Source organism: Macaca mulatta, chromosome 13 (genome assembly GCF_049350105.2).
Source record: "Macaca mulatta isolate MMU2019108-1 chromosome 13, T2T-MMU8v2.0, whole genome shotgun sequence".
NCBI lineage: Eukaryota > Metazoa > Chordata > Mammalia > Primates > Cercopithecidae > Macaca > Macaca mulatta.
This window is the reverse complement of record NC_133418.1, coordinates 88,126,877-88,143,372: the sequence shown is the minus strand read 5'-3', so window position 1 is coordinate 88,143,372 and position 16,496 is coordinate 88,126,877. Positions and strand designations below refer to the sequence as shown.

The following is a 16,496-nucleotide window of genomic DNA, read 5'->3' as shown; positions in this document are numbered from 1 at the left end:
ACCTCTATTAAAAACACCAAACCTCCATCTCTATTGAATATGTCAAATCGTTCTGGTACCTAGACCACCAAATTGTGTTTGTAACTTTTATTTATTTATTTATTTTGAGATAGAATCTCGCTCAGTTGTCCAGGCTGTAGTGCAATGGTGCCATCTCGGATCACTGCAACCTCTGCCTCCCGGGTTCAAGCGATTCTCCTGCCTCAGCCTCCCAAGTAGCTGGGATTACAGTTGTGTGCTACCACACCCAGCTAGTTTTTGTATTTTTAGTAGAGATGGGGTTTTGCCATGTTGGCCAGGCTATTCTTGAACTCCTGACAGGTGATCCTCCTGCCTTGGCCTCCCAAAGTGCCAAAATTACAGGCGTGAGTCACTGTGCCCAGCGACTCACCTTTTAATTCCTTAAAAGGTATTAGTACCTTTTAAGGAAAAATAATGTTTTTAAAGACAAGTACTGGCCGGGCACGGTGGCTCAAGCCTGTAATCCCAGCACTTTGGGAGGCCGAGACGGGCGGATCACGAGGTCAGGAGATCGAGACCATCCTGGTGAACACGGTGAAACCCCGTCTCTACTAAAAAAATACAAAAAAACTAGCCGGGCGAGGCGGCGGGCGCCTGTAGTCCCAGCTACTCGGGAGGCTGAGGCAGGAGAATGGCGTAAACCCGGGGGGCGGAGCTTGCAGTGAGCTGAGATCCGGCCACTGCACTCCAGCACTCCAGCCCGGGTGACAGAGCCAGACTCCGTCTCAAAAAAAAAAAAAAAAAAAAAAAAAAAAAGACAAGTACTATTTCCGTAAGCAACTGTTAACCAGATTCTGGGGGCTTCAGGGAAACCTGAAAGGAATTTCAATTCAAAATATTTAAAGAGACCAGGGGTGGTGGTTCACGCCTATTGTCCCAGCTACTCGGGAGACTGAGGTGAAAGGATTACTTGAGTCCTGGAGTTGGAGGCTGCAGTGATCTATGATTGCACCACCAGACTCCAGCCTGGGCAACAGAGCAAGATCCTGTCTCAAAAAAAAAAAAAAAAAAAAAAGGCCGGGTGCAGTGGCTCACGCCTATAATCCTAGCACTTTGGGAGGCCGAGGCAGGTGGATCACCTGAGGTCGGGAGTCTGAGACCAGCCTGACCAACATGGAGAAACCCCGTCTCTACTAAAAATACAAAATTAGCCAAGCAAGGAGGCACATGCCTGTAATCCCAGCTACTCGGGAGGCTGAGGCAGGAGAATTGCTTGAACCCGGGAGGCAGAGTTTGCTGGTGAGCCGAGATCGTGCCATTGCACTCCAGCCTGTGCAACAAGAGCAAAACTAAGTCTCAAAAAAAAAAAAAAAAAAAGTTCAAAGAGCTATGTCCAATTTCTAAGAGGGCAACAAAGTTTTAAAATATGAAAAATGAGCAAAATTTGTCTGTAAATGTTTAGAAAATCAGCCACATTTATGCCTTTATTGTAGAATTTATGTATAATCACTGTTCTGAAAAGTGTCATTAGCTATCAAGAATAAAAACAACCTGGAGAAAACCCCAAGTGATAATAATAATAGTAATAATAATAAAAGTAAACCAAGTAGTCAATGAACACCAATGCCCTGGAGATCAATATGAGCATACACAACTCACTCAGTGCTGTGGTTGTTGCTTCTTCTTCTGTGCCTACATTTTTTTTTTTTTTTTTTTTTTGAGGCAGTGTCTCGCTCTGTCGCCCAGGCTGGAGTGCAGTAGCACAATCTCTGCTCACTGCAACTTCTGCCTCCCAGGTTCAAGTGATTCTCCCGCCTCAGCCTCCCGAGTAGCTGGGATTACAGGCAGGCACCACCACGTCCAGCTAAATTTTTGTATTTTCAGTAGACACAGGGTTTCGCCATGTTGGCTAGGCTTTTCTTGAACTCCTGACCTGTTGCCATCCGCCTACCTCAGCCTCCCAAAGTGCTGGGATCACAGGCATGAGCCACTGTGCCTGGCTTCTGTGCCTACATTTAACTTCGGTTATTTTGCAGGATTTTCTGAATGGTTGAAAGCTACTTTCATTTCTTCCTAAAACAAGCCTTAATGAATCAACAATGCTAGTTTCTAGAATCCAAAGTAACCAGATACCAAATTCAGGCAGAGTCTTCCCAGTGACTTACCCTTTATGGAGGCTGTAGGGCACCCTCATAATTGTGGGATGGCTGATGGCTTGCATGCCAAAAATCACAAGGTCCACCAGGCTCCTATCAGCAGAGTGAAGATGGATTAAGGCTCAGAAGCAACTGGCCCAAACTCCCAGATTGAATGGGCAGAGCCAGATGGCCCAGCTTTGACTACAAGCCCAAGGCTCTCCTGCTTTCTCCAAACATCTGTCCCCAGTTTGTGCTCAGCTACACCATCACTTATTTTTCTAGATGTACATCTTTGGGGCCTCATCCAGAGGGTATCCTTGGCCTACTCATCAGGAAAAATGAAGACTGAGGGAAATGGCCGAGGTGCTCTCAGGGCAGCTTCAATTAACTAGGAACAAAAGATACAAATTACCTGGAGGCAGATTCTTACTCAGCCTAACACTGAGATTTGTCTGAAAATGTAATGAGCGTTGTGTTCCTGGGAGTATCCAAGTCAAGGCTGGGTGACCATCTGTTAGGATTGCCAGTAGGAGATTCTCTACAACAAGAGTGGACTTGGGATCTGGAAAGCTAAATTTCTTTTCTTTCTTTCTTTTTCTTTTTTTTTTTTTTTGAGACGGAGTTTCACTCTCGTTGCCCAGGCTGGAGTGCAATGGCACAATCTTGGCTCATTGCAACCTCCGCCTCCCAGGTTCAAGCAATTCTCCTGCCTCAGTCTCCTGAGTAGCTGGGATTACAAGCACCTGCCACCACACCCAGCTAATTTTTTTTGTATTTTTAGTGGAGACGGGGTTTCACCATGTTGGCTAGGCTGGTCTTGAACTCCTGACCTCAGGTGATCCACCTGCCTTAGCCTCCCAAAGTGCTGGGATTACAGGTGTGAGCCACCATGCCCAGCCTGGAGAGCTAAATTTCTAATACTGTTTGTGTAGTTTTTATTTAAGGGCAACTTCTCTATCTTTGAACAGGAAGGAGGGCTTAGACTGTCTAAACCCAGCTCTGCAGCAAAGCTGCTCTCGACACCTGGCAGCACTTTAAAGCCCAAAGCTGGCTCCTTCTAATCTAGACAATATTCCGAGAAATTAAACTGGAGGGGTGAGAAAGGGGACTGGCAGCTTAAATGCAATTTAATGGACCAGAATCAAAAAGCAGCTTAGGTCAGAGCCACGTGAGGTATGCATGACTCTCCCAGGCACCCAGAAGATGCTAGAGATAGTGACACCACTGTGGGGGACTTGGGGGGAGGTGCCAGGGCAGGAAGACCACATCCAGGCTCTGCCCTCTTGTTTCATGGCCATTTTGCTCACCCTACTCAGACCAGCCTGAAGGTAGTACGAGAATAGGCTATTGTAGAGTCAGGTCAAGCACCTGCTGACCAGCTGCCCACAACCCAAATCAAGACCCGTCACCCCAGGCAGTCTCCCAGTTTTCCCACTAAGAATGGATGCCTTGTCTCTGAGTCCCGTCCTCTCCTCCCTGGGTCATCTTCTCCACATTGCAATCCAACACCTTCAGTCTTATTATACTCCTCCCCATTTACACCTAGACGTGCTCACTTTCCTCCCTCCCTATAAATAAACATTCTCTGTGACTCCACGTTCTGCTCCAGTTACCACCTACCGACTCCCTTTTACAGCCAAACTTCAGGCAAGGAGCTGTGTGTGCTGACCCCACATGTTCACTTCTTTTCCACTCTCAGCTCACAGTAGTTCATTTGGTTTCTTTGGCATCTTCTCCCCTGAAACTGTTCCCACCAAACTACCAATGTCTTGGTTTTGTTTTTTCTTCTTTTTATTTGAGATGGAATCTCACTCTGTCACCCAGGCTAGAGTCCAGTGGTGCCATCTCGGCTCACTGCAACCTTCTGCCTCCAAGATTCAAGCGATTCTCCTGTCTCAGCCTCCTGAGTAGCTGGGACTACAGGCATGTGCCACTACACCTGACTAACTTTTTGTATTTTTACAAAAAAAAAAAAAAATTAGGGATTTTTTGCAAACAAAAAAAAAAGGATTTTTTTGTGACCTCGTGATCCATCCGCCTCGGCTTCCCAAAGTGCTGGGAATACAGGCGTGCACCACTGCACCCAGCCTGTTTTTGCTTTTTAAAAAATCCAATGAGGCCAGGCGCAGTGGCTCATGCATGTAATCCCAGCACTTTGGGAGGCCGAGGCAGGAGGATCACTTGAGGTCAGGAGTTCGAAACCAGCCTGGCCAACATGGTAAAACCCCGTCTCTACTAAAAATACAAAAATTAGCCGGGCGTAGTGGCACATGCCTGTAATCCCAGCTACTTGGGAGGCTGAGGCACAAGAATCTCTTGAACTCGGGAAGCGGAGGTTGCAGTGAGTGGAGATCTTACCATTGCACTCTAGTCTGAGTGACGGAGTGAGATTCTGTCTCAAACAGGCAAAAGCCATTGAGCACTTTTTCATGTTCATCTTACATGACTGCCCTGTAGCACCCAACAGTGTTGGGCACCCCCTTCTTTATCTTGGAAGCCTTTCTTCATCACAATATTGGAACAGATGCTGGGGACCATCGCTCTGGCACCTTCGGCAAGGATTCCTGCACTGGAAATGAGGTTGGATTCAGTGATTTGTAAAGTCACCCTCGAGCCTAAAGGGATGCCATTCCACTGTTTTAGTTTAAAAGATCTTGAACCAGCTTTTGATGGCATTTAAGGCTCTCTGAGATTTTGCTCGGCTCTTCACGCTGGTAGAGCGGGCATGTGTCATGTGTTCTGACCCGCATGGCCCCAAAAGCTTCACTTGTCCCAAAATATCTTCCCCTCTTCTATTCCCGAACATGAAATTCTTACCATGTTATTTACTCCATTTTGTTCATTTTTTCCTAAAATACTATCAACTCCTGAGATAACAATTATATAAATGTTGTTACTGTTGGCATATAGTGTATGCTCAAAGGCATTTATTGAGTGAATGAATGAATGGCCATACTTAGTCTTAATTCTGGAAACCTAGAGGCTCGTAGGGTATTTTTGGTTTGGTTTTGTTTGGGCACGTTTCTGCTTTTGGATTTGGCTCTGCCGACAGGGCCACAGGAAGGGAGATTCTTCAGCAGCACCTGTACTTGGGGCCATTTGTTCATCTAACCTTTGTCCCCACAGGAGTGATCACCTATGCGATAGGCGTTGCCTGGGCTGCCCAGGAGGAGCTGGAAGTCATTGCCACTCACCCCGCCAGGGACCACTCCTTCTTTGTGGACGAGTTTGACAACCTCTACCAGTATGTCCCCAGGATCATCCAGAACATTTGTACAGAGTTCAACTCACAGCCTCGGAACTGAATCCAGAGCGGGCAGAGCACCAGCAAGTGCTGCTTTACCGACTGACGCTTTGGACAACCCCAGCGCTTGATGGGGCACGCACGGGGCATCAAGGCTTGGGCAGGGCGTGGGGAGACAGATGTCTCGTTGTTATTTTTTGCCATCGTGCTTTTTCATACTCCAAAACTTGGAGTTAGAAAGATGATCACAAATGTATAGAAAGAGCCAAAAGGCTACATCATGTTGAGGGGCCTGGAGATTTTACATTATGACAATTGTTTTCAAAATAAATGTTCAGAATACAGTGCAGCCCTTACCACAGACTTACATAGAGCTTTTGTGAGATTTTTAAGTTGCTTCTCATGAGGACTCTGTAACCCTCAGCAAGTTTCATTTTTCTTGTGACAATGTAGGAATTGCTTAATTAAATGTTTAGAAGGATTACATGCAATATTTCTGACTGTGTCATGTGTACACAGGGTTCGTGGCGGGGCCACCGTTTGCTTTCCTCAGTTCCCAGAGCACCTTCTGTGGGCTCACACCTGGCCCAAGGTGATAACGCACCTGCAGAGGTGGAGAGACAATGTACAGTGACTTTGCTTCTCCTGATGTGCCTGTTGTCTGAGTCAATGGATACTTGCAACATGATGCTTTAGGAGCAGCTGAATCTGGAGCACCAAGCTGATCTTGCTTAAAAGTAGTGCAGTAGGCCAGGTGCGGGGGGCTCACGCCTGTAATCCCAGCATTTTGGGAGGCTGAGGTGGGCGGATCACCTGAGGTCAGGAGTTCAAGAACAGCCTGACCAACATAGTGAAACCCCATCTCTACTAAAAATACAAAAATGAGCCTGTAGTCCCAGTTACTCAGGAGGCTGAGACACAAGAATCGCTTGAACCTGGTATGTGAAGTTTGCAGTGAGCCAAGATTGTGCCACTGCACTCCAGCCTGGGTGGCAGAGTGAGACTCTGTCTCCAAAAACAAAACTGGTGCAGTAGGCTGTGCATTAGAATCACTTAGGAGACTGCAGTGCTGGTTCCCAGGCTCCACCCCAGTACCAGTGAATTCTGAGTCGCTGGGATTGGAGCTTGAACATTGGCATGTTTTAAGAGCTCTCTGGTGATTCGTATCTGCTGCCATGATCTAGAAGCACCGAGCTACCCCGGAGGAACTAGTGTTACATTTCCTCAAAGAGGCCCCGTTTGTGCCTGCTGCCCTGGGTCCTCCCAGTTGAGCATTTCTCTTGGATTTTTCATTTGTTAACCAAACAGTATTGCTAGCTGCATTAAAATAAGCTGGGATGAGTTTGGTTGCACTTCACTTTTTACTTCCAGCTTCTCCAAAGACTCACCTATCCGCGTGTGAAATACATGTGTAGTTGGGAAATGTTCAAAACAATCATAGAGATGACTTAGTTGATAAGTTATGTTTTATAAAAATATATTTTGACGAATGCTACTCTGAATGGGAGCAGAAACACAATAATTGTGTCAATACTTGGGACAAAATATTTACATAAAAAATTAGAATCAAGGATATCATTCAGTTAGCAGAATTTACACTGAGCTCACCAAATTTCTTAATAACTGAAGAGAGAGTATATTGTCAACTGAAAATATTGTGGTCTACAGAGAAGAATCAATTGAAGATGTCAACAATTTCAGATTTATTTGCCATAAAATTTACTTTGAATGCAATTATAATTTTATCCAAAAACTTCAAAATATAAATCTGTTTTTTTTTTTAAGGAAATTTTTCGGAAAGATACTGGTGACACTCGATTCATGCCAGACTCAGCTAAGAAGCTAATTTAGGCCAGGCATGGTGGCTCATGCCTGTAATCCCAGCCCTTTGGGAGGCGAAGACGGGTGGATCACCTGAGTTCAGGAGTTCAAGACCATCCTGACCAACATGGTAAAACCTCGTCTCTACTCAAAATACAAAATTAGCCGGGCGTGGTGGTGCATGCCTGTAGTCCCAGCTGCTTGGGAGGCTGAGGCAGGAGAATTGCTTGAACCCGGGAGGTGGAGGTTGCATGAGCCGAGATGGTGCCTCTGTACTCCAGCCTGGGTGACAGAGTGAGTTTGAGACTCTGTCTCAAAAAAAAAAAAAAAAAAAAAAAAAAAAGAAGCTAATTAAAAAAAAAAAGGACTAGGAATGATTATTCCGCCTACGTTTTTGCATGTGAAGATGTGAAGATAAACCCCATAGAGGAGTTTTTCACCATTGCTTCCATGTACGCATACAAGTTATCTGGATTTTTTAAAGAAATATTTTATTTTGGAAAATGGTTTTTGAATCTAGTTATTTTATAGGGGCCTTAATATAAAAACCAATTTGTCATCAATAAGTAAATATTTCCAAAAGTAATATAATTTTAATTATTTTGGTGTCCTCTTTCACTCACAAACCTGTCCCAGTTTGGAAAATAAATGATATGGTCACCCTAGGCATTATAAATTTGAGGATAACTGGCACCTCTTCCAATAAGTCCATTGTCTACGCATTGTCAACAAATATTGAGTGTATGCTGTTGGGGCGGGGAGGAAGGGATCATAGGGAGTGAGACACTCAAAGGCTATGGTGTCATCAGAATTGTCGGTATGGATGTTCAAGTCACCAAAGACAATGACAGGAGTCAGGATGGAGAGAATATAGCCAGGCTCTTCGCCAATGAGAGAAAGTGACTCAGAGATTGGTAGAAGGCAGCAGTGATGGGTTTGAGGGGCTGAATGCAATCTGAGGCAAGGCCTTCAAGGGAGCTGGGACTTTTTTTTTTTTTTTTTTTTTTTGAGACGGAGTCTCGCTCTGTCGCCCAGGCTGGAGTGCAGTGGCCAGATCTCAGCTCACTACAAGCTCCGCCTCCCGGGTTTACGCCATTCTCCTGCCTCAGCCTCCCGAGTAGCTGGGACTACAGGCGCCCGCCACCTTGCCCGGCTGGTTTTTTGTACTTTTTAGTAGAGACGGGGTTTCACCGGGTTAGCCAGGATGGTCTCGATCTCCTGACCTCGTGATCCGCCCGTCTCGGCCTCCCAAAGTGCTGGGATTACAGGCTTGAGCCACCGCGCCCGGCCTGGGAGCTGGGACTTTGAAGGAGGACTAGGAAGGGGACAGTGAGGAAGGGGCAGTGGAGCAGAGGGCAGACCTATGCCCCATTCCAGACCTGAAATACATGGGGTGAGAGAGAATAAACAGACTCCACTTGGGAGTCTGCAAGAGACAACCTGGTTTCAGATAAGCAGGCCAGGAAGGTGGAGGGGCTGAGGCTTCTGGGAGCTTGCTGACACCAGAGAGGAGTTCCCTGAGTCTCAGGGGGAAGGCTGGGTGGGGAGGGGGATGAGGTCGAATCAGAGTTTGCACAGAGCAGTTTGGGATAAAAGTTCTGGGGATGGATGGATGAGTGAGAGACTTGGATATGACTGTCACCTCCCACAACCTAAACTGTGCCGAATGTTGCTGAGGCAGGGCTAAGATCTTAACACTAGAAACAGAGCCTTAGAGACAATCTATGTCAATCCCTCAAATTGCAAAAGAGGAAACCCAGGCAACAAGAAGGTTGTGCAGATATGGAGGGACAGAACCAGAATTTGGATCTGTCTGCTGATCTATTGGCTCATGTGACCAACTTTTGTCGGGGTCAGAGACCCCCATGCCATCCCCATCCCCACCCAACTTGGCTCTGCACACTCCTGGGCTCTCGTCTGGCCTTTGCAAAGCTCTCTGGGTCCTGCAGACTCTGGAGCCAGTATCCTAAGGCAACTCCATTCTTCATTCCATGGTGTCAGTAGAAAAATCTCTTCCACGCCCTTTCCCCTCAAACTCAACCAACACAAGCACACAAGGGCCATCGGGCCAGCTTCTCTGTGCATATGACATCTAAACTTCATTTGACTTAATTTTCCCATTTCTCAGGAGTTAAGGCCCTTGGGCAGACTTTTCTGTGCTGAGGCTCAAAGCTTTGCAACAAGGCTCTGCTAAAAACTTTCTGGCCAAACTGACAGTGTTCAGAGGTTTCTGGTTTCTCTGGGCTCTTTAAACCTTTTGAACAGGACAAAACCTCCATGAAGCAAGCTTCCCAGCAGCATTCTCAAGGGACCTGCATGGGTTTATAGACAAGATAATGCTTCTGTGTCCAAGGATATTCCAGCTTAGAAAATGAATTTCCAAACAATAATGTTTTCCGATCAAAATCCTAAGAGAAGATCTTCCCTTAGATTACCAGTGTAGTAAGTAGGAAATATGCTTAAAAGCATGAATTCGATTACCTTGAAAAGAGACGTTTATGCAAGTGATGCGTTTGAGGAATTCATAGTCCAGTGAGAAACCACACACAAATGAATAATTAAAATCATACAATTGCTATCATGGGATTATGCACAAAGTACATGACAGGCGATTGCAAACAATCTCGTGAGAAATGAAGTTGGGATAATGCCTGACAGTGTTTGTCATACGGTGGGCCCTGTTCTAAGGGCTTCATATGTATTAACTCACTTATCCCTGTGATTTGCTGAGAAAGATTGCCTTAGTCCATTTTATGCTGCTATAACAGAATACCTAAGACTAGGATGGTGAGAGAGAGCAGGAGAGAGAAAGGAGGCTGAATTCATCCTTTTATCAGGAATCTACTCCTGCCATAACAAACCCGCTCCCGTGATGTCATTAATCCATTCATGAGGGCAGTGCCCTCCTGATCAAATCACCTCTCAAAGATCCTACCTCTCAACACAGTTGTATTGGGAATTAAGTTTCCAACACATAAACTTTGGTGGATGCATTCAAACCATAGCAGAGATACTCTTCTTCTCACTGTACACATCCTGCAACTGAGGCATGGAGACATCAGTAACTTGCCCAAGGTCATATCACTGATATGAGGTGGATCCAAAAAGGAAGCTCAGGCAACCTGACTCTAGGCTCCATCTACTCAGCAGCCACTTGGCTCCTTATAACAGTGGCCCAAAAAATAACCCAAGTGGCTGCATAGGGAGTTCTCTATTAAGTGTCTCAATTTAAAATATACATATAATTCCACAAAATGTACTCCCAAGGTCTATGAAATGTACAATGTGAACAGAGTCTGTTAAATATTCAATGCAAACTCCACTTTCTCCCATCACTATCCTGATTCTCTGGACAGCCATCCTGCCCTCATTTAACGTGCGTGATTTTCAGCTGAAGCCCACAGTCCTTGTAGATGGTTGAAGACTTTGGGCAACACTATTAGCTTGATAAACTCTGACTCATTCTTCAAGTCTCAGTCCAAATGCTACTTCCTTTCTGGGGCCTTCCCTGGCTCCAAATAGACTTAGGCTCTCTGGATACAGAATCCTGGCCCACCTATTCTCCAGAAACTTGGTCCCTTTGCAAGAGGAGACACAACCTACACACGTCATTAAGGACATGAGATCCAGAAAATGAAAACTTCGACCCTAAGTCACCTGATGGCACCAACCACAGATACATTGGTACTGGTAGAATATGAGGCAGACATTTCAGGAAGAGAGAAACAGAATGTTATGGCAAGAGAAAGAGAGGCTCTGATTCCATCCAGACTACACCACCCTTCCCAATGCCCTCCTACTTATTGTATGCTATAATCATGCTTTTTCTAGGACTAGAATCTTCTGTGGGTATCTACCCATGGGGTAACTCTGTTCCTCACCTTCTGTTCTCGTTTCTCCTGCAGAAATGCAAACTCTTTTTTTTCTTTTAATGCACACTTTCACTCTGTCACCCAGGCTAGAGTGCAATGGTGCCATCTCAGCTCACTGCAACCTCTGCCTCCTCGGTTCAAGTGATTCTCATGCCTCAGCCTCCCGAGTAGCTAGGGTTACAGGCATGCACTATCATACCTGGCTAATTTTGTTTTGTATTATTAGTAGAGATGGGGTTGGCCAGGCTAGTCTCCAACTCCTGACCTCAAGTGATCCACCCACCTCGGCCTCCCAAAGTGCTAGGATTATAGGCCACCGTGCCCAGCCAGAAATGCAAACCCTTTTTTTCTATTTATTTTTCTGAGTTTTATTCAAGAAACATGTTTTAGATGTCTATTATGTGCCAGGCATTGAGGTGGGCACTGAGATATGAAGAGGAATAAGACTTGCTCCTACCCGAAGAACCTGTAGGCTAGTATGAGAGAGACGCAAATAAACAGATAATGTGACTAGTGACAGGTGACTAGCGTGACAGGTGACAAGCAAGCTTGGGAAAGTTTCCTGGGCTGAGTTTTCAAGGAAGAGTCCATTTCCACCAGGCAAAGAAAAGTAGACAAGGTGGTCCAGCAGAGTCAATGATAGAAGCAAAGGCAACGAGGCATGAAACAGTGTCGGGCCCAGAGAGAATGACAGTGTGGAACTTAAGGCAAGGGGCCAGGAAATGAAGCTAGAGAGAGAGGCAGGAGCCAGGCCACCTAAGGCTGTGTTGGTTAAGGTTCTCTGGGTTGCAAGGAACAGAAACTCAATTTGTAGTAGCTCAGGCAAAAAGGCAATTGTTTGAAGATAACTGGAATAACTCATGAACTCCAGGATCAGGAAGACAGCAGAACCTCAGGAACTGGAGGAGGGACAGGAGTGGGACAGGAGCGGGACAGGAGAGCCGCTCACTGCACCCTCCTCCAGAATGGTTTTCATCTGGAAGTAGGCGAACAACTCTGGAGAGAAGGAATAGAGTGAGACTTCCCTCCCCTTAGGGGCTGAGCCCACGATGCAGGCCCTTCATCAGGGCCACCCAGCAATCCAAGCTGACGTGGCTGAAAGGAGGTGAGCACCCACGTTCTTCTATCTGATCGCCTACAACCTTTTGAAGTTCCTTGAAGCATCAAGTTGCTTTGAACACCAGTGAAAGCATGTCCTCAAGTTCCCGAGTCTGGAAGGCCAAATGCAGGCTGAGTGATGGTCTTCCAGGTCTATAGTCTTCCTTCGTTTTGCTTAGCTTTACCGTAGAAAGCCAATGACCGCCTCTCTAAGACTCCCTTTCACTTCTCTTGCATGCAATGACTACAAGATGTTACTTGTTATACACCATTAACTGCTGAAGAGCTATTCAGACTGTCAGGGCGGCAGATGTGATGCTTCTGGGAGTCACTTCTGTTTCTAGTATAAAGGCCTAACTGAGGAGAAACATCCTACATAAATAACCATCCACATGGAAAACCAATAAGGTTCAAAGACCACAGTTTCAAGGAAGTCTTTGCTTTTTGTTTAATATCCTTTAATTGAAAAATACTGAGCTGAACTTTATCCCTGCCATCCCTCTTACACAAACAGGTCCTGCGGGCAGTAAGCTGCCCAAGTAAGCAAACACTCTATCCAGCTTGGCAGCTGAGATCCTGCTATAAAAAAAATACAATCCCCAGTGAATAGCCCCTTTCTGCGACAACTGCAGCCTCACACTTGGTTGAGGCGAGCAGGGTGTATTCAGGTTAATGGCAAACTGGGATCTGGGTTCTCAACAAAGAGCTCATACATGACTGTCCAGGGCACAGAAACTGGGAGGCTCCAGAGGCCATAGAAATGGTGCAAACGTCAAAACAAGACCCAAGGCCAATTGAACTGTTGTGGATCTGACATCCCCAAGGCATTCTTAAACCTGTACCCTGATACCATGATAACGATTGTTTTTAAATGACGTTAGTAACCCAACAAGTTCTCCTTGAAATCATAGTAGAAGGGAGTTTCTTTCCAACCTCAACAGGAGGGTTGTGTGCAGTGTTTTAAAGCCAAAGAGGGAACAGGGACAAATCGAAAGGTTGCAAACCGCTGTGGTAATGACTGTCTAAGATAGACACCAAGCAAAACAAATGAGCAGACGGGGCTCTCTAAAGGGCAGAGTGTCAGTGTAATTTGTTTTCTTCTAAGAAAATACCCTCATTGAACTGGGTGACAACTGCAGTGTGGAAACGGCAGGGGACCTTTCCAGCTCTGTGACCTAAATGCAAGGCCTGGAACAGCCACACGCCTGTTCTACCTTCAGACAGAGGGCGTTGTCCCAAGGTGGAAAATCAGCCTTTCATCCTGGAGACTTTCTAATCCTGGACAGTCAGCAAAGATCTCTAGAAGCAAAATACTAGTGGAGTTGTGCCAGCCTCAGCAGGGATTTGCCCACATGGACAGCAGGCAAGACTGTCCCAGAGGGGCCTGCGGGCTTGTTCACGAGCAGATTAGGGGGATCCCTCAGAGAACCCCCTAAATACTTGGTCCCGCAGTGTGCCAGTGAAGACAAGCCAACACCACTGAGTGGTTATTGTCCGTGTAACTTCATTTGCATGGACGGCCAGGCTGAAAGGTCTAGGGAAATTTTGGTGACAGTAGTAAAAGCAATCATTGATCTCGGTTATGAAGTCCCTACGCGCCATGAACTGAACTAGCAACTTTATAGGCTTTGTCGTTGAATACACACAAAATTCATGTTGTTGAATAAACACATATTTCAAAACCATCCTTCTTCCATGCTTCTTTTAGGAGAGATTGGTCTTGAAAGACAATCAAACATAATGGAAAGTCAGCCATGTGCCAAACGTATTTTCATAATTCATTACAGCCTCAATTACTATTCGATTTTCCAATGAGAACAGTGAGACACAGAGATTAAGGAGTTGCCCGAGGTCACACAGCAGGTAGGACGAAGAGCTGGGTCATGAACCTGGGTCTCCTGACTCCAGATTCAGTGCTGTCTTCCGTACAGAATAGCCACCTTGCCCTGTCTGCTTTGTCCTCCCTGGTTTCATCAGCCGCTTTGCGCTCAGCCCTGTTTCCCTCTTCCCCTAGCTGCCATCTTTCCAGTCACATAATAGAGAACTATCTTTTCAGCTTCACACATTTTGTGCCTATATTTTCACTCTGTTTTTCACCCTACAACATGGAATCCCAAGTCCATGGGATTCCAGTGGCAGACTGGAAAGTTACTTAGAAATTGTCAGTTGCCTTTTGCTCTCCGTGTCCCTTATTTCCCTGATCATTACATAAGGGTTGCTCGCCAGCTCAAGAGTTACTCCAGGCTCTGAAAATGATGGTTTCATACAGAACAAGGGGCACAGACTGTGCATGCTCTGGGCAGCTGAGGGGTGAAAAGAAAGAGCAGGAGTCCTTAATGTGGAAACCTCACTTAATTTTTTAAAAAAGTCATTTCATTAATGAATTGTTTTGAATTTCAAGGGACTCTGAATATTTTTTTTTAAAACTAAGCATTTTAAAAACAAGTTGATCTGAGAAATGTTTCTTGACCAAACTATAGCTCTATCTCAAGAAAGTTTCCTTGGGTGCACGCCAGGACAGGACTATGAGGCACCCTCCAATCCAGACTCCATGGTTAAAACCCTTCCCATGTCCAGTTCCTTCCACAGAGCACAGTCAGGTGGCAGCTCTAGGGAAATGGCTCCGGCCTGGTACCCTGGCAACCTTGCAAGCCTCCACATAGGCCACGTGGACCAGGTTCCACTGCAGTGTGACCTAAGTCTTGTTGGAATACCGTGATATCATCCCAGAAACATGGCAAGACATGTAGTTTGTAGGGAGCTGTCCCAAGGCCGCTGTCATCCATCTTTCTCTCTATCTTGTAGGAGGTGTCTCCAAAGCACTTTCTTTTTAGCCTTCCTGGTTTCAGTGAAGCCTGGGACTTTATACTTCACTGCAGGCCTTTTCTTTTTTTTGAGACAGAATCTTGCTCTGTTGCCCAGGCTAGAGTGCAGCGGTGCAATCTCGGCTCACAGCAACCTCTGCTTCTCGGATTCAAGCAATTCTCCTGCCTCAGCCTCCTGAGTAGCTGGGACTACAGGTACATGCCGCCACACCCAGCAATGTTTTTGTATTTTAGTAGAGACGTGGCTTCACTGTTTTGCCCAGACTGGTCTTGAACTCCTGAACTCAGGCAATGCACCCACCTTGGCCTCCCCAAGTGCTAGGATTACAGACGTGAGCCACTGCGGCCGCCCCAGATGCAGGCTTTAAAATGTGTTCATTTATCACGCCACTGCACTCCAGCCTGAGCCACAGAGCAAGACCCTGTCTCAAAAATAAAATAAAATAAAATAAATAAAATAATCATTCATTGCCCTCTAGAATTAGTACCACACCACACATGACGTCCATCACCTGGCTCCTTGTTTTAGTGCTCTCCTGTGGGACAAGGGAGCTAGCATCACGCTGATCTTGCTTTTGCTGACTACGTAAGTAATACACTGTCTGAATCCATTTGGGTTTATCGTGTCTTTACCTGCCAAACCTATGGCAGTGTGGCAAGCCCACTGCAGCAGTAATCACTGTTTATTAGGGGCTGCTTGACCACTTGACAGCAGCTGTTTCCAGAGATGCCCTAGGAAGATGGCCTCCATACCACAGCGTCTCCCAAGAGGCTTCTGAACACCCTCCCCCTGCGCATCCATAACAATGCCGAATTCTACGCCAGCTGCAGATCATCTGCCAGTGACCGGGCAACTGTTTCTCACTAAGAAGCAAAGTGCAGAACGAAGAATTCTTCCTTCAGATCTATGAATGTTTGCAATTACACTGCCTTCACCACAGTCGGGATGGTTCCCTAAAAGCCCATGGGCTGGGATAATATGCAGGTTTTGCTTTGGCGGGTCGAGATGTCATGACTGCCTGAAGAATGGTAAGAAGAAAGATTCTGAATCGTTAAGGTTCTCTTAAAGAAAGAGATGCTAAAATCAATTATCCATGTCTGTCATGGGAGGCTGATAGGGCAGTGTCCGTTCTCATAGTGGGCATTTACCCAACTTTGTTTGTTTTTTTTTTTGAGACAGGGTCTCATTCTGTTGCCCAGGCTGGAGTGCAATGGTACAATCATGGCTCACTGCAGCCTTGACCTCCTGGGCTCAGGTGATCCTCCCACCTCAGCCTAGCAAGGGCTGGGACCATAGGCATGTGCCACCGTGCCAAGCTTTTTCTTTTTTTTTTTTTAACTTTTTTTTTTTTTTTTTTGAGACGGAGTCTCGCTCTGTCGCCCAGGCTGGAGTGCAGTGGCCGGATCTCAGCTCACTGCAAGCTCCGCCTCCCGGGTTTACGCCATTCTCCTGCCTCAGCCTCCCGAGTAGCTGGGACTACAGGCGCCCGCCACCTCTCCCGGCTGGTTTTTTGTATTTTTTAGTAGAGACGGGGTT

The 16,496-nt window shown here is 46.1% G+C and overlaps 1 protein-coding gene across 4 annotated transcripts in view; it reads left to right on the top strand.

The window, feature by feature from the left end:
* The window catches only part of VIT (vitrin), a 127,339-nt gene extending 121,505 nt beyond the window's left edge, over nt 1-5,834 (top strand). For all 4 annotated transcript variants that reach the window (XM_028831766.2, XM_001107688.5, XM_015112102.3 and 1 more), the window contains one exon: nt 5,226-5,834. In XM_028831766.2, coding sequence (XP_028687599.2) covers nt 5,226-5,404 — 179 coding nt within the window. In that variant the 3' untranslated portion in view covers nt 5,405-5,834. The remainder of the gene's footprint in view (nt 1-5,225) is intronic.
* The last annotated feature ends 10,662 nt before the right edge of the window (nt 5,835-16,496 follow it).